Source organism: Monocercomonoides exilis (genome assembly GCF_001643675.1).
Source record: "Monocercomonoides exilis strain PA203 chromosome Unknown scaffold67-269241, whole genome shotgun sequence".
Classification (NCBI taxonomy): domain Eukaryota; phylum Preaxostyla; order Oxymonadida; family Polymastigidae; genus Monocercomonoides; species Monocercomonoides exilis.
In genome coordinates, this window is record NW_027150612.1 from 56484 (window position 1) to 76443 (window position 19960).

The 19960-nt window shown below is 34.9% G+C and overlaps 6 protein-coding genes across 6 annotated transcripts; 3 read left to right on the forward strand and 3 right to left on the reverse strand.

The window, feature by feature from the left end:
• Positions 1–2213: 2213 nt before the first annotated feature.
• MONOS_12828 (uncharacterized protein) lies at positions 2214–2630 on the reverse strand (the record flags this gene model as incomplete). Its single annotated transcript, XM_067865479.1, has 1 exon — positions 2214–2630. The coding sequence occupies one exon, from the start codon at positions 2628–2630 to the stop codon at positions 2214–2216; it is 417 nt and encodes a 138-aa protein (XP_067719004.1).
• A 2222-nt stretch (positions 2631–4852) lies between these two features.
• MONOS_12829 (uncharacterized protein) lies at positions 4853–5152 on the forward strand (the record flags this gene model as incomplete). Its single annotated transcript, XM_067865480.1, has 1 exon — positions 4853–5152. The coding sequence occupies one exon, from the start codon at positions 4853–4855 to the stop codon at positions 5150–5152; it is 300 nt and encodes a 99-aa protein (XP_067719005.1).
• Positions 5153–5533: 381 nt separating this feature from the next.
• On the reverse strand, positions 5534–6655 carry MONOS_12830 (uncharacterized protein; the record flags this gene model as incomplete). Its single annotated transcript, XM_067865482.1, has 2 exons — positions 5534–6136; positions 6524–6655. 2 exons carry the CDS (start codon positions 6653–6655, stop codon positions 5534–5536), a joined length of 735 nt encoding a protein of 244 aa, XP_067719006.1.
• Positions 6656–12598: 5943 nt separating this feature from the next.
• On the forward strand, positions 12599–12868 carry MONOS_12831 (uncharacterized protein; the record flags this gene model as incomplete). The annotated part of the gene is made up of 1 exon (XM_067865483.1): positions 12599–12868. One exon carries the CDS (start codon positions 12599–12601, stop codon positions 12866–12868), a length of 270 nt encoding a protein of 89 aa, XP_067719007.1.
• Positions 12869–13807: 939 nt separating this feature from the next.
• Positions 13808–14716, forward strand: MONOS_12832 (uncharacterized protein; the record flags this gene model as incomplete). Its single annotated transcript, XM_067865484.1, has 1 exon — positions 13808–14716. One exon carries the CDS (start codon positions 13808–13810, stop codon positions 14714–14716), a length of 909 nt encoding a protein of 302 aa, XP_067719008.1.
• Positions 14717–16700: 1984 nt separating this feature from the next.
• Positions 16701–17247, reverse strand: MONOS_12833 (uncharacterized protein; the record flags this gene model as incomplete). The annotated part of the gene is made up of 2 exons (XM_067865485.1): positions 16701–17083; positions 17133–17247. 2 exons carry the CDS (start codon positions 17245–17247, stop codon positions 16701–16703), a joined length of 498 nt encoding a protein of 165 aa, XP_067719009.1.
• Positions 17248–19960: the final 2713 nt, after the last annotated feature.

Genomic DNA, 19960 nt, shown 5'->3' on the forward strand with positions numbered 1-19960 from the left:
AAACTACAAACTGTGAATTTCTTGTGAAATATCCTGCATAACTATCATATTTTTGTTTTTGTGTTTTCGATAATTGTTTTTTTCAACATATTTATTTGGATCTTCAAAATCTATTTTGAAATTTCTTTTCAATAACATTATTTGACATTCTTCATTTAAGAAATTGATTTATTGAGTATTGAAACAATCATTATCATGCTTTTCAAACAAGATAACTTATGTTTTATAATGTTTATTGAATTTTCGAGTTTTTTTTTGAAATTATTTTTATTTTAAGATATTTGTAATAAAATAAATTGGAAACAAATTAAAAACAACAAATAATTAATAATGATAATATATTAAACTAAATTTTTATAAAAATATAAATAAAAATTTTCTAATAAACCCCACCCTTAATGAAAAATTATTATGATCAAACTTCGTTATTTTTTATGATTTCAAAAAAAAAAACCCGTGTAACAAAAATTTCATATTTCAATATAATTTTTGTTTCCACGAACGAAACTTATTTAAAACGGAAATTATAACATTGTCGTTATTTTGTTTTCATAACATGGAAATACAGCGATTAGGAACAGAAATTTGATCGAAATATAAATTTCTTATTTTATTAGGAAATAAAACAAAAGGAACTTTTTAAAAAAATATAGACATGTCATAAACAATTTGTGTCCCCTATATCAACTTATTTTTATCAAAATCTCATTGAAAAAAAAATATGATTATCGCTCGAATTGAAGTGTGATTTCAAAAAGGATTTGCTTCTTTAAAAATTCAAAAATTTTGAAAATGAGTCAATTTTTATTTCAAAAAATTGGGGGAAAAGTCAGTTATAAAAAATCAAAAGAAAATAAAATAGTTCATCTTTATGACATTTCTGAACACTCAGAATAAGCCTCTGTAACAGACCGATATTTCTAAAGCCTCTCTACAAGTCGACCGGATTAACTGTTTAATTTTTCATCAATTTTTGATGATAAAAAGAAAAAATTAAAATTAAAATTTTTTGTTTTTCATAATTATTAAAGAGTTAATATTTTATTATCTAGAAAAAAAATTTCCCAAAAATAATTTAAGAAATTATATTCATGCGCACTAGACAGATCTTTGACAAGATCTGTCTTCGACAAAAATCAGTCGTTTGACAAAAATCAGTCGAGTTTTTAAAAAAAGTGAAAATGATGACTTTTTCTTGATTAATTGTCAGTCTTTCCAATATCAAGTCGTAAGAAAACAGTAATATTTTGTTTTCTCTTCATGTTATTTTGAAGTTTGTGTGTTTTTCTTTAAATTGTTGCAGAAGATATGGGTGATTATTTTTGAAATAATTATTTTTCATTGTTTTTTTTCGGATGCATGAGAATTACGAAACAACATATTTAATCAATAAAAACCAAGATGTTAAAACAAAAATCTGTATTTTTTCTAAATATTTGCAAAAATAAAAAGTGCTTGTAATTTTCAATAATAATTATTGATCGCATAATAAATAATACTTTTTATTTAGTAAAATGATTTTTTATTGATGTTTTTTTCAGCAAGGAGATACTATTTTCAAAGGAGTCATCTCTATCAGAGCACATTGAATTTATATTTTTGAGGTAACTGTTTAGGAAACAGTCTAAGCAATTTTGTCTAACTTTTCGAAGAATTACATTTCAGAATGGTTTTCAAATGTTTTTGCTTCTTTTAAGCAATTTCAATATATAACGAACAAATATGAATTGAAAGATATCTCTTTCTATTTTTTTGTTGTTCAAAAATTGTTATTTATCGAAGTTTCGAGAAATAGTAACAAAAACACATGCATGAACACAAACAGCTTTTTTCATATTAATTTATTTGAAAACAATGAATACAACTTAACGAGTTTTTAACTAAATTTAATAAAATTTGAGTTTAGAAAAAGTGAGCAAGGAATTGATAGTTATAATTAGAATTGACAAAAATTTAACTTCAAAAGCAATTTCTTTTGTTAAAGATTTATTGTAAATTCGTCGTTTCAAAAATAATATTGTTTTATGGAAAGATAAAAAGAGTGACAGAAATTTAAAGAAAGAAAAAGAATTTGTTTTATATGTTCAAGTTAAATATTTAACTTGCATATGTTGTCCTTTAACAAATCTCACGCTCATTAACACCTATTTATGAATAAGCTTCCTCAGCGTGATCCCCCTTTTTGATTGCGCATTCTTTATCACTAGAAAGTATTATTTGCTTTCACAATTTTTTCCTCCACCTCCCACATCCAAACATCTTCCCTCACCAACAGCCACCACCACCACTGCCCTCTCTTCCTCTCTGCCCATGCCTCCCTCGCCCTCACAAACTTCTCCCTCACCACCCACCAACCAGCCATCATCTCCTTCCCCCTCTTCTCCACCCCAAACAATCTCCTCCCAGATACCCACTCCCCAATCCCTGCCTCCTTCTCCATCTCCCACTCCTCCTTCTCCTCTTTCGTCTCCATCATCCAGCCCTTCCTTTTTTCTCCTTCTTCCCTCTCTTCCCCTTCCCCTTCTCCATCTCCTTCCCTTTCCCCTTCTATTTCCTCTTCCTCTTCCCCTTCCCCTCTCCATGACCATCACCAATCCCATCCCCACCTCCAAATCCACCTCAATCTCCATCTCTCAAACACCGTCTTCTCAAACATCTCCTCTCCTCAATCCCCTCGAACTCTTCCATCCCTTCCCTCCCACTCACTCAACCCATTCACATCAACCACCTCAACCTCTTCCTCCTCTTCTACAACCACTTCCACCAACTCCAATAAAATCCTTTCCTTCTCCCTTCACTCATCGCTCTCCATCCACTCGACCATCTTCAAATACACAACCCCTATGATGGCGCCATCCTCCCCAACCTCAACATCCCATCTACATCCCTCTCTGCCTTCAACACTTCTTTTCTCAGCCAAGCACGCTTTTCACCAAATGATCTTATCAAATATGACGGATCAGAAACTCAAAAAACGGAATTAAGTAGATTGTCCTTTTCTGATTTGAATAGCTATCTATTTGAATGGTGCATATGGGAAAATTCAAACAGCGGAGATTATTGGGGTGGTGCTCTTAGTATTTCTTACACGAATGCGAATCTCGCTATCACTTCTTGCTCATTTAACAATTGTTCCTGTAATGGAAATGGTGGAGCATTGTTTTGCAATAGTTTGTTAAAAATTGACATCACAAAATCCAATTTCACAAGCTGTTCAGCTGCTCATGGAGGAGCAGTCCATGCTACAAATCCACGATCAAATTCTGTTTGGACATTCTCAGATAACAGAGTGGAAAGTTGTTCAATATCCAGTTGGTATGGAACTGGTTGGTATTTTGGACTAAATAATAATCAGTTAAATTTTCAGTTCTTGTTTTCCAAATGCAAGTGTATTTCAAATTCTGGTGGTGATGCTGCTGGCTCTCTCACATTTCATTGGCCTCCACAAAACAAACCAAGTCAATTTTCAATCAATGATTGCCAGTTTATAAACAATAAATTGAACTCTTCTTCAACATATGGAGGTGCTGCAATGTGTTTTTATCCTCCTTTTTCATGGATGAATGGAGTAAAATTCATCACATTCTGCTTTTTCGATGGCAACACTGCAACTAATGGCAGGTGGAATGATGTGTTCTTCAGTGGTAATGCCATTATTCAATCCTCATTCCAGCAATGTGGATCAACAACACCAACAAAAAGAGTGTGGAATCCAGAAACTGCAGATTATGCGATGTACAACAGTTGGCTTCCAATCATCTCTCAAAATAAAATTGTTGCAAATGGTGGAAGTGATGTCGATGCCTGTGGCAAAGCACAGCAAAGCTCCTGTGCCACAGTGGAGCATGCTCTTGGATACGTTGCTCCCTTCAGCGATGCCTCCCTCTCTCTTCTCGTCTCCACTTTCACTCCCACAAAGACTCTCACATTCAGCACGGTCGATACAAAATTCACTGCAAATGATGAACTTTCTCAAAATTTCCTCCATTATTTCTTCAAATTCTGATAATTTTTCATTTCACTTCATATTTATGAGCTGCCATCTTCTTTTCAACAGGAGTGTATATCATCGCTTATCTTTCGAGAAGTCTGATATTGGCTCAGATAAAAGTATTTCTTTGTCATTTTCCATTTAACTTTTCTTCTTCATCAAATGAAAATAAAGCTCGTTGCTAAATGGAATATTCCCTTTTCCATTCTTCAAAAATAATTTCTTCAAGCACATTCGAAGATTTTCCACAAATTATAATTTCCTCGCATTTCCTATTCTGATGTCAACCTGATATTCGTCACATTTTTAATATAGAATTATCCTTCGATTATTTGTTTTCTCATAAATTATGTTCTCCTCGTTTAATCATCCTCTCGTTCCATTGAAGGCAAATGACGTTGTGAAATTTGTCGAAGATCATCCTCATAATCATTCGCCCCAAACATCCTATCCTGCCATGTTCTTTATGTTTTCGGTGAATTCTTTCAGCTTCCAAATGAAAAGCAGAGGTAATCTACATTTTCTGTTGCATGCATGATGATCTGCTATTCTGTATCAAAATATCCCATTTCATTGCCATGTTATGTCCGGCTGAAATTCTATGTTAGAATGAATATTTCTTTTGCGTTTCCAATTTGAGTAGATTTGAATGCCTCTTGGTGAATTCGAGGGGAGTTGAATGAAATGAAAAAATCAACATGGTTCTTGATGTTCATCGAAGAAGGCGTTGAAGAAGACAAAGAAGAAGAAAATATGAAAAGACTGATGTTGAACAGATGGCTTTTTTTCTTATCGGAATTGTTAAAAAAAATGAAACGAAGAATCATTTGACGATTGATCTGCCGAGTTTTGGAAAAGTGAATGAAGCTGTTTTCCTTACGGTTTTGCGGAGCTGCAGATTGTACAGCAAATACACATCAGAAGGTCGATGATCTGATCCAATGTCAAGTGAGTGAAAATGATATTGAAGGAGTTTTAGAAGAAGATAACAATGAAGTTGAAGATGTTACAGCTTATGGAAAAGGAAATGACGAAGAAGAAATAAAAGAATCGAAAGAAAATAAAGGAAATGAAGAAGAAGAAGAAGAAGAAGATGGTGAAAAAGAAGAATTGGAGTTGGTGGAATACAGTCCAAAGGCAGAGGAAGGCTGGATTGTTTAAAAGGATGAATTGGATGGAGATGCAGAAAGCAGTGAAGAAGAACAAGAAACAGATGATGATGATAGAGGAATCTGTTTGCATTCTTCTTTCTGCATCGCAACTGAAGCACTTCTGCTCAGATGCTCAAAATGAGGCTGACTCCTAACATTCAATGCATTTGAAGCGGATGATGGTGAAGGATGATGCTTATTCATCATATTCCCTCTTGGGATGCTATTCTGAATGTAATTGTTCCGACCAAGAAGACGATGCTTTGCTGCTCCTCTCTTCCCTTCCCCGCCTTCTTCCCTCTGTTCTCCCAATGGCTGCAGAAGAGGCAGCGTTTCTTCCCCAGAAAATGACCCAGTCAACATTTCAAGCTCTTCCAATGTGTCACATTATTCATCCCCAGTCATATTTTTTAACTGCTTTTGTATGTTCCTTTGGGTTTTGAGGGCATTGGAATGCTTTGTTGTGTATGCCTTTCCCCAATCCCTTATAATCTGTTTCTTCTTCTTCTTCCTCCTCCAAATCAATCGAACTACCCTCTCTCCTTGATTCCTCATTTGTTACCAAACCATTCGCAGACATTTCCACCTGTTCCTCATCTTTCCCCACATTTTCTTCTCTTCCATCTGAAGTCATGCCCAAAGATCCATCTGCTGCTTCTTCTTCTTCTGCTCTTGAAATCTCCTGTTGGATGCCGTAGGCCGACGGAGTGCTGCACACTTCATATTTCACTGAATGCTGCTTGCTTACACCCACCTCAGCCTCTGCCTTCACAAACCTCAGCCCACTCAGCCCAAGTGCCTCCACAACCAGCGGCGCCATCGCCTCTTCCAGCTTCCCCTGGTTCTCTTTGATTCTATCCACAAACTCTCTGTGAGCTGTTGGATACCCGCTTTTCTCCTCATTCCCATCAACTCCCTTTCTCCATCCCTTTTCTTCTCCCTCTTTGTCTCCCTCTTTGCCTCTCCTTTCTCCTTCCTCTGCCTCTTCTCGCTCCTACAGCACCGCCAGCGCAATCGCTGCTGGTGACAGAACCACATCCTCCATCCTCAGCCCCGCAGCATCCAACCCTTTCTCCACAATCTCTCCCACTTCACACACTGAAACCCCTCGCCCCATCACTTCATCACTTCCTCGTCCAGCTTCACCACCACACGCCTCGACTGTTGCGATCGCCATATTTGCAGCGACGAGTCAAACAGATCGTAGATCGACGGGAACGCATTCATACAGCCGACACAAAATTCTGCTTTCCTTCTGGCTTCGTGCCAACTTACACTGCAAGCGACCGAAGCTGCGCCACCAGCGAAACCAAAAGCATCGCCGAAAGCGCCACATCGTGTGCGCACATAACACATTTCCATGCAGCACAACACACCGTACCACAACATATTCCCGTTGTGCCTGCTGCTCCCGCGGCGACAGCAGCAGCTGCAGCGACAGAGGAATGTGCTGCCCATACACTCCAGCCGCCTCTGGCACCACAATCCGCAGCCGCCTCTCGATGTCATCCATCACTCCTGCAGACGTGTATGATGCCGCCACCGCGGAGGTTTTCAAACTGTCAACTGCAAGTGCTGAAATGATGTTGATAAGAATTATGGCTTTTCACCTTTTCCCTTCTTCTTCTCTTTGCTTCCTCATATCTTTAATGGAGAACCAGATTGGCATGCTTCTTCAGATTGTGTTGAATGTTGAAGAAGAAGGAATGGAAGGAACGGATGAAGGATGAATTGTGTACGTTGGAGTTGAAATAGAAAGAGAAGGAGAAAGGAGAAAGGAAGAAGCAGCACTAGTGCCACATGGAAGAGAGGAAGAAAAAGGAAAAATGGAAGTAAAAGATGAAAAATAAGAGATAGAAAAGAAGGAAAAGGAGAAAGATAGAAAGAAGAAGAGCAGGAGTGAATGAATGAGATGAAAAATCTTCATTTGGGGAAGAGAAATAAAAGATATCAAAAAGCAGGATATTATTATTATTATTATTATTATTATTATTATTATTATTATTATTATTATTATTATTATTATTATTATTATTATTATTATTATTATTATTATTATTATTATTATTATTATTATTATTATTATTATTATTATTATTATTATTATTATTATTATTATTATTATTATTATTATTATTATTGATTCTGATTTAAACAGATGTGTTGACACATTAGCTTTCTTATTCACACTTCAAGGAATTTTCCATTTTGTAATGAACAAACTTTGAAGATAACCTGAATAAATCAATGTCAAAACAAATATTGAGAATATTTCAATCTTCAAAAGAAGAACTTTTCTATTTGAACACACTTCAAAAAAGGTTTTGAAAAAAGATTTATATATTGAGATTTTTCTTTGATATGGATTTTGAAAAAATCAATTTTAACGAAGAATTGAAATAAATTTCCGAAATCAAAGAACTTTCCTAAAAAAATAGTGGAAAATAGTTAATTTTCTATAAAAATCTGTAAAATTGCGAAATAATGAAAACTCAGAGAACACTCAAAAATTTGTTTGCACGATCGTAAAATATTTCCGTCATTCACATAAATGCACAGCATGTTGCATTTTTTATTGTTTTTGTCAAGTGTTCATATCAATTCGATTCTAACCCACAGAGCAATTCAAGAACAAAAATAGTTTCTGATGTTGAAAATCTTCAACACAATCATCAACGAACTTCTTTGCTTAGCACTCAAAGTTTTTAGTAGCTTTTGTTTTTCCAATATGACAATACAGCGTATACTTCGTCTTTGAAATTGCAACTTCTATTTATATAAAAAGCAGAAAGTTGAATAAAAAAGCAATCAAAAAAAATTATTAAAAAGAAAAAGAAATGAAAACGGAAGGGATTATAATAATGGATTGAATTTGCTTGTTTGAAGGAAAATTTTCACATGAAATTTTCCATTGTTAAAAAAAAGGAGAAATATATTCAGATTATGGAATCGATAACCTTAATCGCTTCATTTTTTCTTTGTGAACAAAAATAATTTTTTAACAATTTATCACATTGATAAATGCAGTTTTCTATTTTATCTCCTTCAAGAAAAAGCGAGAAGTGTTCCGCTGTTTGGCAATACATGGAAAAAATTTCATCCAACCAAGTGTCTGAGCTGCTGGAGTTCATGATGCTGCACACAAACAAGGGGAAAGCTATTTCAGCAAGAATTCAGAAAATGTTTAATGGTTTGTTATAATTAATTATTATTTGTTATTATCAATAATCAAACAATTCACATTATTTTATCAGATACAAACAATTTCATTTTAATGAGAATTGCCAGCATTTATAACAACGAACAAAACATCCACACAAAAGTTGCATTGTTAAAGAGTGTGTGTCATGAATACTCTCTTTCGCATTTGCGGCAGTTTGGATTCAGCTGTTCGGCCGGCAACTACAACCACGCAAAACAGAACAGCAGCAATCTCTCCTTTGAAATTGGATCTCCACAAAAACCTCCTATTCCACCTTCAAAAAAAAGTTTCTTTTTATTTTTTTTCAAAATAATTTTCATTTCTTTTTTTATTTATTTTTATAAATAAATGTTTAGAATTATCAAGTGAAGATGAAGCGGTTTTTCAGAAGTTTTTATTGGAAAATTCGACTGAATCGTCTGAAAATATCTGTCGAATTTCTCATTCGAAAAATAGTCTGCTTTTTTTATTACTATTTTTTGGAACAATTTCTAAAATTGATAAAATAAAACATTTTTTCTTTTATCAAAAAACAGAGAAAGATCATTTTGTTTCTTTTGATGACGATTTTACTATCATCAACAGTGATTCGAATATGGAGCAGGACGATGATCCTCTGAAAAACTATTTCATTCCTGAAGAAAATTCGAGTCATGAATTTTCAGAGAGCAATATTTTCCCCTTTTCGAATGAAAATGACAATAACATGGAAGTTGAATACGAAGGGGCTCACTCATCATTGCAGAGTGAAGTTGGAGAACTTTTTGAACAAACACCAATTATTTGTTTGCATGATGATGTTGAGCGTTGTCATGACAGCAATAAAGATATATTATATCTGAGAAATGAAGATATTCAAATGGATACTGACTGCTGTCATCCTTCAAGCAACCAATTTGACAATCAGATCGATAATACCATTATTGAATCAGCATCAAATTTTGATGACCATCATGTGAATCAAAATGATAACAATAATCAATTATCAGATATTCTGAACAATTTATCACTGCATAATTATGGAAATACATGTTGCCTTGCCTCTATCATTCAAATATTTAGAGTTATTGTGACTCATTGTGGCAAGATTCAAAAAAGAAAAGGAAAACTGTCTTCATTTCATACAAAATTGTTCTCAATTGTGTATTGCTCATCGAAAAGTTCATCACCAACGCATTCATTTGACAATTGTTCGTGGACGGAGCCTTTTGCAAGAAATTGGGAAAAAAGGCACAGGCTTGAGCAAAGGGCTCAACAAGAATTTTATCTCACATTTACAAATATGTTCAGTGATTTTATCTGTGTGCTGCCAGAATTAAATAACTTGATGAACATGAACATAACATTCCCAAGTATTTGCTGTTGTTGTGGTTCCAAAACAATTGGCGCTTTGGAATCAACACCGATTATAAGGCTTAATGGAAGCAACATCGTTCAATCATTCAATGAATCATTCACTATTGGATTTTCTAATTCAAACAACAAGGAAGCATTTTGCTCAAATTGCAGACAAACAACAAATCATTTTTCAAATTTACAAATTCTTTCTTTTCCCAAATTTTTTGCCATTTCTCTGGAAAAAGAAAAAGGAACACATAGCATGAATTTTTGCATTGACGAAAACATTAGCTTTGTTAAAGAAAATGGAGAAATCAACGCCTTAAAAAAGCATGTTGAAGGAGCTCACAATTTTTCACTAATCGCATTACTTTTTCACACTGAGAAAAATGAAAATGGGCATTTCTTTTGCTTATGCAAACATCACAAATTGTTCAGTTATTCATCTTCAAATCAAAGTTTTGGTTGGATTTATTGCAACGATTCATACGTGTCACACGTTCGCAACAACATTCAAACAATCATTGATGAACAAGCAAGTTGTGGAAACGTACCAATTCTTTCTGTCTATGTTCAAGTGAACAATAATGAGCGGGACTCTGTTGAAATTCCAATTTCCCCAACACTAACGAACAACAAATTTATTTCTCGTCAACAGAATTCATCTGAGAAAACTTTATCAACAATCTCAAATGTTTTCACTTCACAAGAGCTCCCCACTTCTTCGTTTCGACAGAATAATCAACAAAGAACATCTGTTGAATTTTTTTCCAACATTCCAAACACTTCTAACTTCACTTCACAGTATTTCAATACAAACACTTCATCAAATTCATTCATTGAATCAGAAAAAAACTCCATTTCACATCATTCAAGATCAATAGATGATACAATACAATCATTTTCCAACTCATTATCTGTATCAAAAAATGAAAAACAACACGCAAAATCTATCATTTCCAACTCCTTATGTAAATCACCAAATAAAATAACTCATAGAAATAAGCATCCAACTTCTCATTGTCATCAAAATAAAGAATTTTGTTTTTCTCATCCGTTGAAATCTTATGATCAAGCAAGTTCGAAGCGAGAGACAACTGTGCACAAGCAACCAACCAGACTTATTTCCATGCCAAAAACAAAGCTATACGAAAAATTTAAAGAGTTGAACATAAAAATGTCTCTCAGCACATTCTACAAAAAAACGACTCACTTAAAGTGTGCCAAAAGGTGTTCTGATCTCTGTGATCTTTGTCAGAGATATGAATCGCTTCAAAAGAGGAAGGAGTATCTAATCACACAAGGTAAGCAACTTAATGCAAATGAAAATGTCATTATGTCATTAATTGAGAATCATAAGAAAATTGCGTCCAATCAACAATCTCACTTTCGTCTTTTGAAAAATAACATATCGAAAGATGAAGCATTGCTTTTGTTCGACTCTAAAGAAAACTGGAATGTACCCATTAAGCAAAACAGTGTCAGCAAGGACTTCTACAACAAACAGGAGGTGTCTCATCTGTGCATCATTGTCTATCTGAGAAATAAAGAAAATAATTTAGAAAAGCATGTTTTCAATTTTTTGTCAAACGTGATGTCACAAGATTATCGTTTTGTAATCGACTGTCTCGATAACGTGTTGAGATTGAGTTTTCTGCAACAAAGAAAGACTTTTCATTTTATGTGTGACACTGGAACACACTTTCGAAATTCTTATCTTCTCCATTATCTCTTATCTGATTCTTCTCGTTTTGCACGTGGAAAGCATTGCACACTTTCATTCTTTTGCGAGAAACACGGAAAGTGTGAATGCGACGGAGAATTCGGTTATTTGACAAGGTGCATCAACGATAACATTGACGGTGAAACAGAGTTGAATAATATTGATGACTTTATTGAGTTTTTTCAGAAATATTCTCTAAATGGATTGACTCCTGAAACCAATTTGAATGAATCATCTTATTCTATTAGAAGATACTTTTTAAAGTTTGTTTTCTTTACTTGCATTAATATTATGTTCATTTTTTTTGATTACAATTTCAGATACATTCCAAGCAATATCATACTGTGGAAGAAAATGGAAGTTCAGTCATTGAAAACGTATTTGTTTTACGAAAAACGAGGGAAGGAAATTTTTCGCTCTGTCTTTTCACCGAAAAACTCTGAAGGCGAATCAAGAATAGCATATAAGGAGTCGCGATCAAGAGACGAAAGGAAAAGAAAAAACAATGAATGTTTCAAGTCAAATCCTTCAAAGAACATAATTGGAATTCAAACACAAAATATGCTAAATAATAGAATAAATAATTGTTCAAATTTTTGTGATAACAGTTAATCTTCAATCTTTGAACCTAATATTTGATTTTTCACTTTTTTGATGAATCAAACTTTTGTTTTGAAAACAAAAAATATTTTTCTAACGGGAATGTTTATTGATCAAGCTCTAATCATTATGTTTTTAACATTATTTTTGGGGTACTGCTTTTTTGCATTGATGCAAGGAAGTGGCTAGGCTGATTCCATCCTGGGATTGTGCTGTGACCGGTCCAGCACAATCCCTTGCAGGCTTTGGGGCCAGAATCAGCCTCCCAGGATAAACTTCCTGTTGGAATCATTTTTTGTTTCAAAACAAAAGTTTGATTCATTAGTATTTTTTTAGTGAATGTCGACATTCACAAAATTTTGAGAGTTCTCATGTATTTGTATTTTTTTTTCTCATTTTTGATTTCAGCGAATATCAAACTAATTTTTTCTTATTGTCCTGTTTTTGAAAAATTCAAATTATGCACAATCAGGCTCTTGAACAAAGAACGAAAAAGAGGAAACAATAATTAGCAGCAGTATGTGAAGCCTTCACTTCCATGGACAACAATTGGGCTTGGGCTGAAGCATCTTCCAAACGATTTCTTCAGTCAGATGTTTGTCGATGAGGTATCTGTGATTGATGAGGAAGTTGGATTAAGCACACTCACAGTGAGCGGGATGCATGAGGTGCAGAGTCGAGTGGTTGTGAAAGAGAGGATGAATTGCGGAAAAGAAATGATTGTGGAGACAAATGTACAGGTGTATATGCGACGGATTCATTTAACATTTGAAGAAGTGGAACCAACACCAAATCCACTTCCAACGGCACATTCATCATTTATGAAGATAAGTTCGGGAAATACATCGATCAGCTTGTGTTAATTGGAGTGTGTGAGCTCGGCTGAGAAGGAAATGGTGGAAGTGCAATTCTGCCTGATATAAGTGGAAAGAGGGAAATGTGAAATCAGGAATATGAGTGTTATGTGGCTTTCATTTTTGAGAGAAGCAATGATGCAAATTGAAGGGGATTCTGAAGTGAATGTGTTAATATTCAGAAATATTGAGGCAAACAAAGACTGTATGAAGATCAGTGGAGCTGAGAATGGAAAGATAGAAAAAATGGAAGTAAGAGATGTGAAGATGGGAAAAGGATGGTTGGTTAAGGTGAATGGTGATGAAGAAGATATGAGCAACAGAGAGGAAAGTGAGCTTTCGTTTTCCGTATTATCATCTTCATTTGAAAACGTCACTTGTGTTAATGAGAGTGCATGAATGATCGATGTTGAAATGATGGAAGGAAATGTGGAGTTTTCGAACAGTTCGTTTGGTGTGTGTTCATCAAAAAGAAAGAAAGTGAAGATGATATATCTTTTGAAGTGCAAAAATATTTTGATGAAGCAATGCTTGCTTGATGGGAAAACAAATGAAAAAAATTTGAATGAGGAATTTGATGCGTGCAAATGGAATGGATCAGTTGTTGAGATGAAGGAGAGCTCGGGGGAGATTAAGGATACGAGTTTTGTGAACTGCTCTGATGGAGGTCTTTCTATTTGGGGAGGGAGTGCGGAGATTAACGCAGGGAATTTCACTAACAACAACCCAAACATTAAAAAATATCCATCAGCCAGGAGGAATATTCTCTGCTCTGATTTGGGGATGTTGAAGGTGGCAAGTGTGAAAGGAGGAGATGGATGGAAGGATAATACTTCGCTTTGGATGTTGAATGAAGAGTGCAATTTTGAAGGGATTGTTTCTGAAAGAGATTCATCATTTTTCATTCCTGTGTTGGAGAGTGCAGAAGCAAAAAAATAGACAGACAGAATGAAGCTGACATTCAAAGGATTGCTTCTTATTCCATGCAATCTGTCATTCTCAGTTGTGAAGAGAAAAGGAGAGGAGAAAGAGATTGAAAAATACAAGTTCGATGGAAAAGGATTTTTATCAGAAAGAGAAGTTGAAGGAAGTGTGGGAAAAGATTTGATCAGCAATTGTGGAAATGAAACAGAAGTGAGTGTTTCTGTTTTATTTGGGAATGTAGAATCTCCATCATCAACAGATTCATTCATACTGAAGAATGCAAGCGAAACAAAGATTAATGGAGATGAAAGAATTGTTGAAAGTGGAAAAGAAGGAAAATTTTCATGGGCATTAATCATGATTGCGATGTTTGCTGTGCTGTTTTTGATTGTTCTTATCATTGCTATTGCTTTTATTGTTCGATGGAGAAAGCAAAAGAGAAGAACAGAAGAATTAGAAGAGATTGTGAATGATACGGTGAAGAAAGATCCGAAGGCATTTGAGATGGTGACGATGGAGATGTCTCCAGAGGAGCAGTGGAGAAGGGCAGAGAAGAAGAATGAAGAGAAGATCAAGAAGAGAGTGTATGAAAAAAGTTTGGGACACTCGGAGTCATCAGAGCATTTGCTGAGTGAATGTGGCTCAACAGAATACATTCTTGGAAAAGACTCAGACAAAATTCCCGAATGGGTATTGGAGAAAGTTGAGGAAGAAGAGGAAGATACAAGAAAGAGATCACTCTCATTATCAGTCTCGTCCACTTCAACCACTTTGACGATTGATTCAGATTCAACACTTGTTCGAGGGGAGGATTTGTGTTCAACAACTTCATCCAAGATGAATCATGAAGATACCATAGTGTGGTTGTCTTCTCGTGAAGAGCTGATTACAGATTTGAGGGATTCGTTGTTCATGCCACTTTTCACAAATTAACCAGATAAGGGAGCAGGTGATTGATGCTCTTCAGAATATATTGCTGACAACTGTTCTAATCTTCCTTTTAAAAAATAATCAGATTCTTCTCTTTTCGAAATGTTGACGTTCTTCAATATGTGTTATAAAAAAAAGTTGACTTAAGATTATTTTAATTTAAAAAGCAATCTGTTAAAACGGTGAATTTTCTGCATCGCCATATGATTCTTTTGTTCATTTTATAAACAAATAATAATAATGAAGATAAATGCTTTTTTATATCTGCCTTCAATGAAAGATAATACTAACAAATGATCATTTTCTCTCTTTTAAATTAAATTTACAAAAAAGCAAAACAAATACATCATTCGAAACAAACTCAAACATTTTCATCCTTTTAGAAACTTCATTTTCATCAAATGCAAATCATGTGATTTATATTTCAATAGCTTTAACGTTTGCATTATATCTCTCAATTTCAGCTTTTTCTTTCAGTTGATTTCATCAAATTTTACTCAAATATTTTTGATAATCAAATGAATGAAAAGGAATAGATAATGAGAAGAATAAAATTGTGAATAAACATAAATCTCAATATAATATAATTTTATTAATTATTGATATATAATATCACAAAATTTAAAACAGTTTTGGTTTCTGGTGATAATAATAATAAAACAAGTGAATTGATGATATGGAAAATGAGGCAATACATATAATTTCTTGAAATCATCGATATAATGAAGTTTGAAATGAGCTTCTGAATAGTAGAAACAAACATTTGAATGATGGAAAAAAGTAAATTTATATACAACGTTAAATCTATTCTTTCGTTTTTGATACAATTAAAAATCCTATTTGCGAAAAAAAGCCAATCAAAATTTATAGTTTTATATTTTTTTGAACAAAATGAAATAATGAATAATAAGTTCACACTTGCAAAATTGGATATTAATGAACGTATTGTATGAGAAATTTCAGCACATTATTCAAGAGATATCAAAAAAATATTCATTCTGTTTCCACCATTTCCCAAACTTTATTATGGTTTAAATGATCCATGCCAGAAAGAAATTTGGACCAACTTTCAATGAGTGATTTCAAAGAAAAGAAATAAATGCTTATATTACAAATAGATAATTTTTGTATGTTTGAGATTGTTTTATTGAAAATGTTTTCAAAAAAAAAAAATACCCCCGAAAAAATTTATGATTTCAAAAATAATCACCCATATAAATATTTTTGATTTCATTCTTTTGCTTTCTTCAACAAAGCTTTTTATATTGATGGTAGATAAGAATGAATTGTTTAAATGTATGAATTTGTTTTTCATTGTTTTGATCAATTTTTATTTTCTTCATCAAATTCAAAAAATTTAAGAAAATCATATCATTTGATAGATGAGAAAATATGAAGTGAGATGGTTCAATGAATAAATGAGAGCTTTAATAATATCTCGTTTGACACAGATCAAAATAGAATATGCTGTGAATTTGACTTTTCTTAATAAATTACAGTAATATTGTTGATTACAAAAATTAATTAACACTGTTTTAATGAAAAAATGCAAAAATCTTAATTTCAATAACCAACAAAAAAAATAGATTAAACCCATAATACTATATTCTTGTTTTTCATTTTTTTATTTTTAAAAACTTAAAAGATATATATTTTGACAATTTTCCGAATTCATTATTTTGTTGTATTTTTCACAATATAACCTCTTTTAAAAACAATGAATAAATCAGAATGATGTTTTTAATTTTCTTTTTTAAATACAAATAACAAAATTTGAAATTGTGGCATTGAATAACATATGAAATATCAAAATGATTTTAATAAAGTTTTCATTTGTATTCAGAAAAAGAAAACCACAAAAATTTATTTTCACTCCTTCTTTCAAAATTATTGTTCCAATTTGTGCTTTGCTTGAAGAAGATACCAACTCAACTTTGATCCCACCTCCATTTCCATTCACACGCTTGAATTCCTCAATCGTTGTGTTTCACACCACAAATGTCTTCCCTCCCCTCACACTCTTTGCCACCACCGATCCATCTCCTCCTGTCCGATTCACATTCCGAATTGTCATATTCCCCAGCACACTCTCTCCTGATGGCGATCCTGCTGATGATAGTTCAGCGAAAAGAGGCTGTGATATTTTCATGTTTTTGATCTCAACATCTACCATCTTCAGCTGACTCAGCGTCACTTCAAATACAGATGACGAGATTCCACTCCCTCCTGATGTCGAAGAGTCGATCACCACATCCTCCAGCGAAAGTGTCCCGCTCCCCAGTGACACCACAAACACGCTTGGCGACGAGCTTCTTGTCGCGTTGTGATCGATCCCAACATGCCCCCACCTCCAGTTGGCCAGAAGATATGCTGAACAGTGTTGTTGCAGGCGGAGAAAGCGCACTCGTCCCAATCACACTCACTGCTTTCCCTCTCCCAACAACTGAAATCTTCTTTTCCCCAACATTGATTGTTTCCTCTTCGTTTTGATGCTTTCCACTCAGCAACGTGATTGTCAAGCTCAGCTGAGCCATGCTCGAACTCACTGCATGCCCCACTGTCTTGCACGGCGCTGCCTCACTCATCCCACACAGATTGCTCACTTCCACTCACCCCAACATATCGATCCTTCATCCCTTCCTTCAACCATTCCTTCTTTTCTGTATGCTGATATTGCCAACCGCCTGAATAATAAGCATAGTATAATCTGTTTGCATCGCTATTCGTTGTATACGATTCACAGAATGGGTTATTCGATGAGAAGAGATTGTAATAATAGTAATACATTACATCGTAATAATGAAAAATGGAATCAGTGTATCTTCAATCATGGAAGAAGAAGAAATATCAATAAATGTTGTTGCTTGGAAGTGTTGATTGACTTGGCCCGAAATTCATGCCTCCGCCATATGATACTGCTGAACGTGAAATAAACTGAATGCTTCACATTTTGAATTGCGTCGCAAGAACAGTTGCACAACACATGCCTCCACCCCAATTATTTGCAAGAGAGCACGAAGTGAAACTGCAGTCAAACACACACGAGTTCCCTCCTACTCCATTTTCTTCTCTTATGCATCCTGTTTCTGAAACATTAAAACTGTACAATCGAAAACCACCACCTTCGCTGTTTGCTTTGCAATTCTTAAATTCGCTCCCACTAATCCGAACACATTCCAAAATCGAATATTCATACATTCCTCCTCCGTAATGGTTTTGTGCTGTGCAAGCATTGAACACATTATTTTCGATATGCACAGACTTGATTGCATGACACATAATTCCGCCTCCGCCTCAGTAAGCATATGCGGTGCATCCATTGAATGCGCAATGAGAAACTGAAAGTTCTCCATTTCCCTTGTTGTACATGTTAAATTGCTCCATTTGAAGCATCATCAGTGTAATCATTATTTGTTCCTGTTGCATTCGATCTGCTCCATTCGCACCAAATAAATGAATTTGCTCCATTTTCCGTTATGCTCTGCCTCTCTGGCTGTTTATTATTATCTTCAGTTCCTTCACATTTAACATTCCTTGTCTTGCAACATCCGATGAATGATGTATTTGAGGCTGTCAAAGAGGCATAGGGGTTGTTCAGAGAAGTAACAATTCCTCCATCATATGCATCACACACTGATGAAAATGAGCAGCTACTCAAAAAATATGTAGCTTGGGTTGACATAGTGGTTGCAGATGAGCATGCATCATTTGCTGTTGAGATGTTGAAAAAAGTGAGTCTGGAGAGGGATACAAGGGGTATTGAAGGGGATGAAAGGAATGAGGTTGAAGATTGGATAAGAGATTCTCTCACAGAAGTTCTTCCTTTTCCTTCTCTTCCCCATACCTCTTAGTGCTATATCGTATGATATCCCATTGAGCTTGAGTTCCTCTTTCCTGCTTCTTCTGCTGCTGCTTCCAAAAAGATTTTTGTAAAAATAAATTCCACAAAAATTCCTTTTCCCATTCTCTTCAGTATTTTCCGTTTCGCTCATTCTGCCAAACACTCTTCGGTTGCCCATTTCTCCCAATTTCTTCCAGGAATGCCCAGAAAAAAAAGCGGTGTTTCCACATCCCATGTTTCATGCTCCCCCAGCGCTTTTGACAACATCTGATCGCATCACACATCAATCAAATCAAAAAAATACAAATAAAAATAAAAAATGATATATGAAGAAAATGAACAAACAAGAATAAAATACCTCCACAAATCTTCATTTCTCTTCACTCCCCTCGTCCCCTGTTTGCCTCTCTCCAAATACCTCTCACCCCAGGATCATTCACTCAAAGCACCACACACACCACGCCTTCGCCTTTCAAACCCAATTCCAAATAAAAAAATGAGATGTTATTTTCACCCGATCTTCCATTGCCCATTCAACATCACTCTCAGCACTCTTCTCTTCTCATATTCCTCCATCCAGTCCTCAATCCAAAAAAATATAGAATATTTCTCTTCTTCATCTCATTCTTCTAGCAAGGATAAAAAAAACAATCTGCGTTCCATCGACATCCCTCAGGCAACATGTGATGGCTTTCCACGCATCTTTCGGCAATTTACTCAATATCCTCAATAAATAAAAAAGATGCAACACAAAATCAAATATAAAATATCAAATATATAAATTCTCATGAAACAAATCATCAAACCTGTCTCCTCTTTCACCATGAAAGGCTCACAAAGCAATCGCACATTCCATTTCCTGTGCTGCCTCGACTGCCCAGATGAGCATGACTGCATTCCCAAACATCCTGTCCAGACCTCTCATCCCCATCTCCTTGCTTCCCATCATTTCCTCCATTCTCTTGTTCCTGTTAGCAATCATCGATGCGTGCCTTCCAACACACACCCACCTCAATCATCTCTAATCATTGCCAGCCATCAACTCCCTAAAATACAACATTCAACTCGCTTTTGTCTCCCCCTTTAAAAATAAAAAAATTGTGTGTGAAAATCCCAGCTGCAATGTGTTCCTCCGTCAAACAGGCACTCCACCCCACACTCTCCATTCCCCTCCCCTTTCCTGCTCCTTCTCACAAACATTGTTTCCCACGCTCGCCTTTCTTTTCCAAAAAAGGAACTGCAAAAAAATCATCCCATCAAACACAGCTGCTGCAAGCACCATTTTCACTTGTGGGCATCCACTTCTCTGATCAGCCACAAACTGAACCCTGCTCCCCACAAACAAACTCGCTTATAAATCAAACACTGCCAAACACATGACATTCAGAAAATGAACAAAATATCCC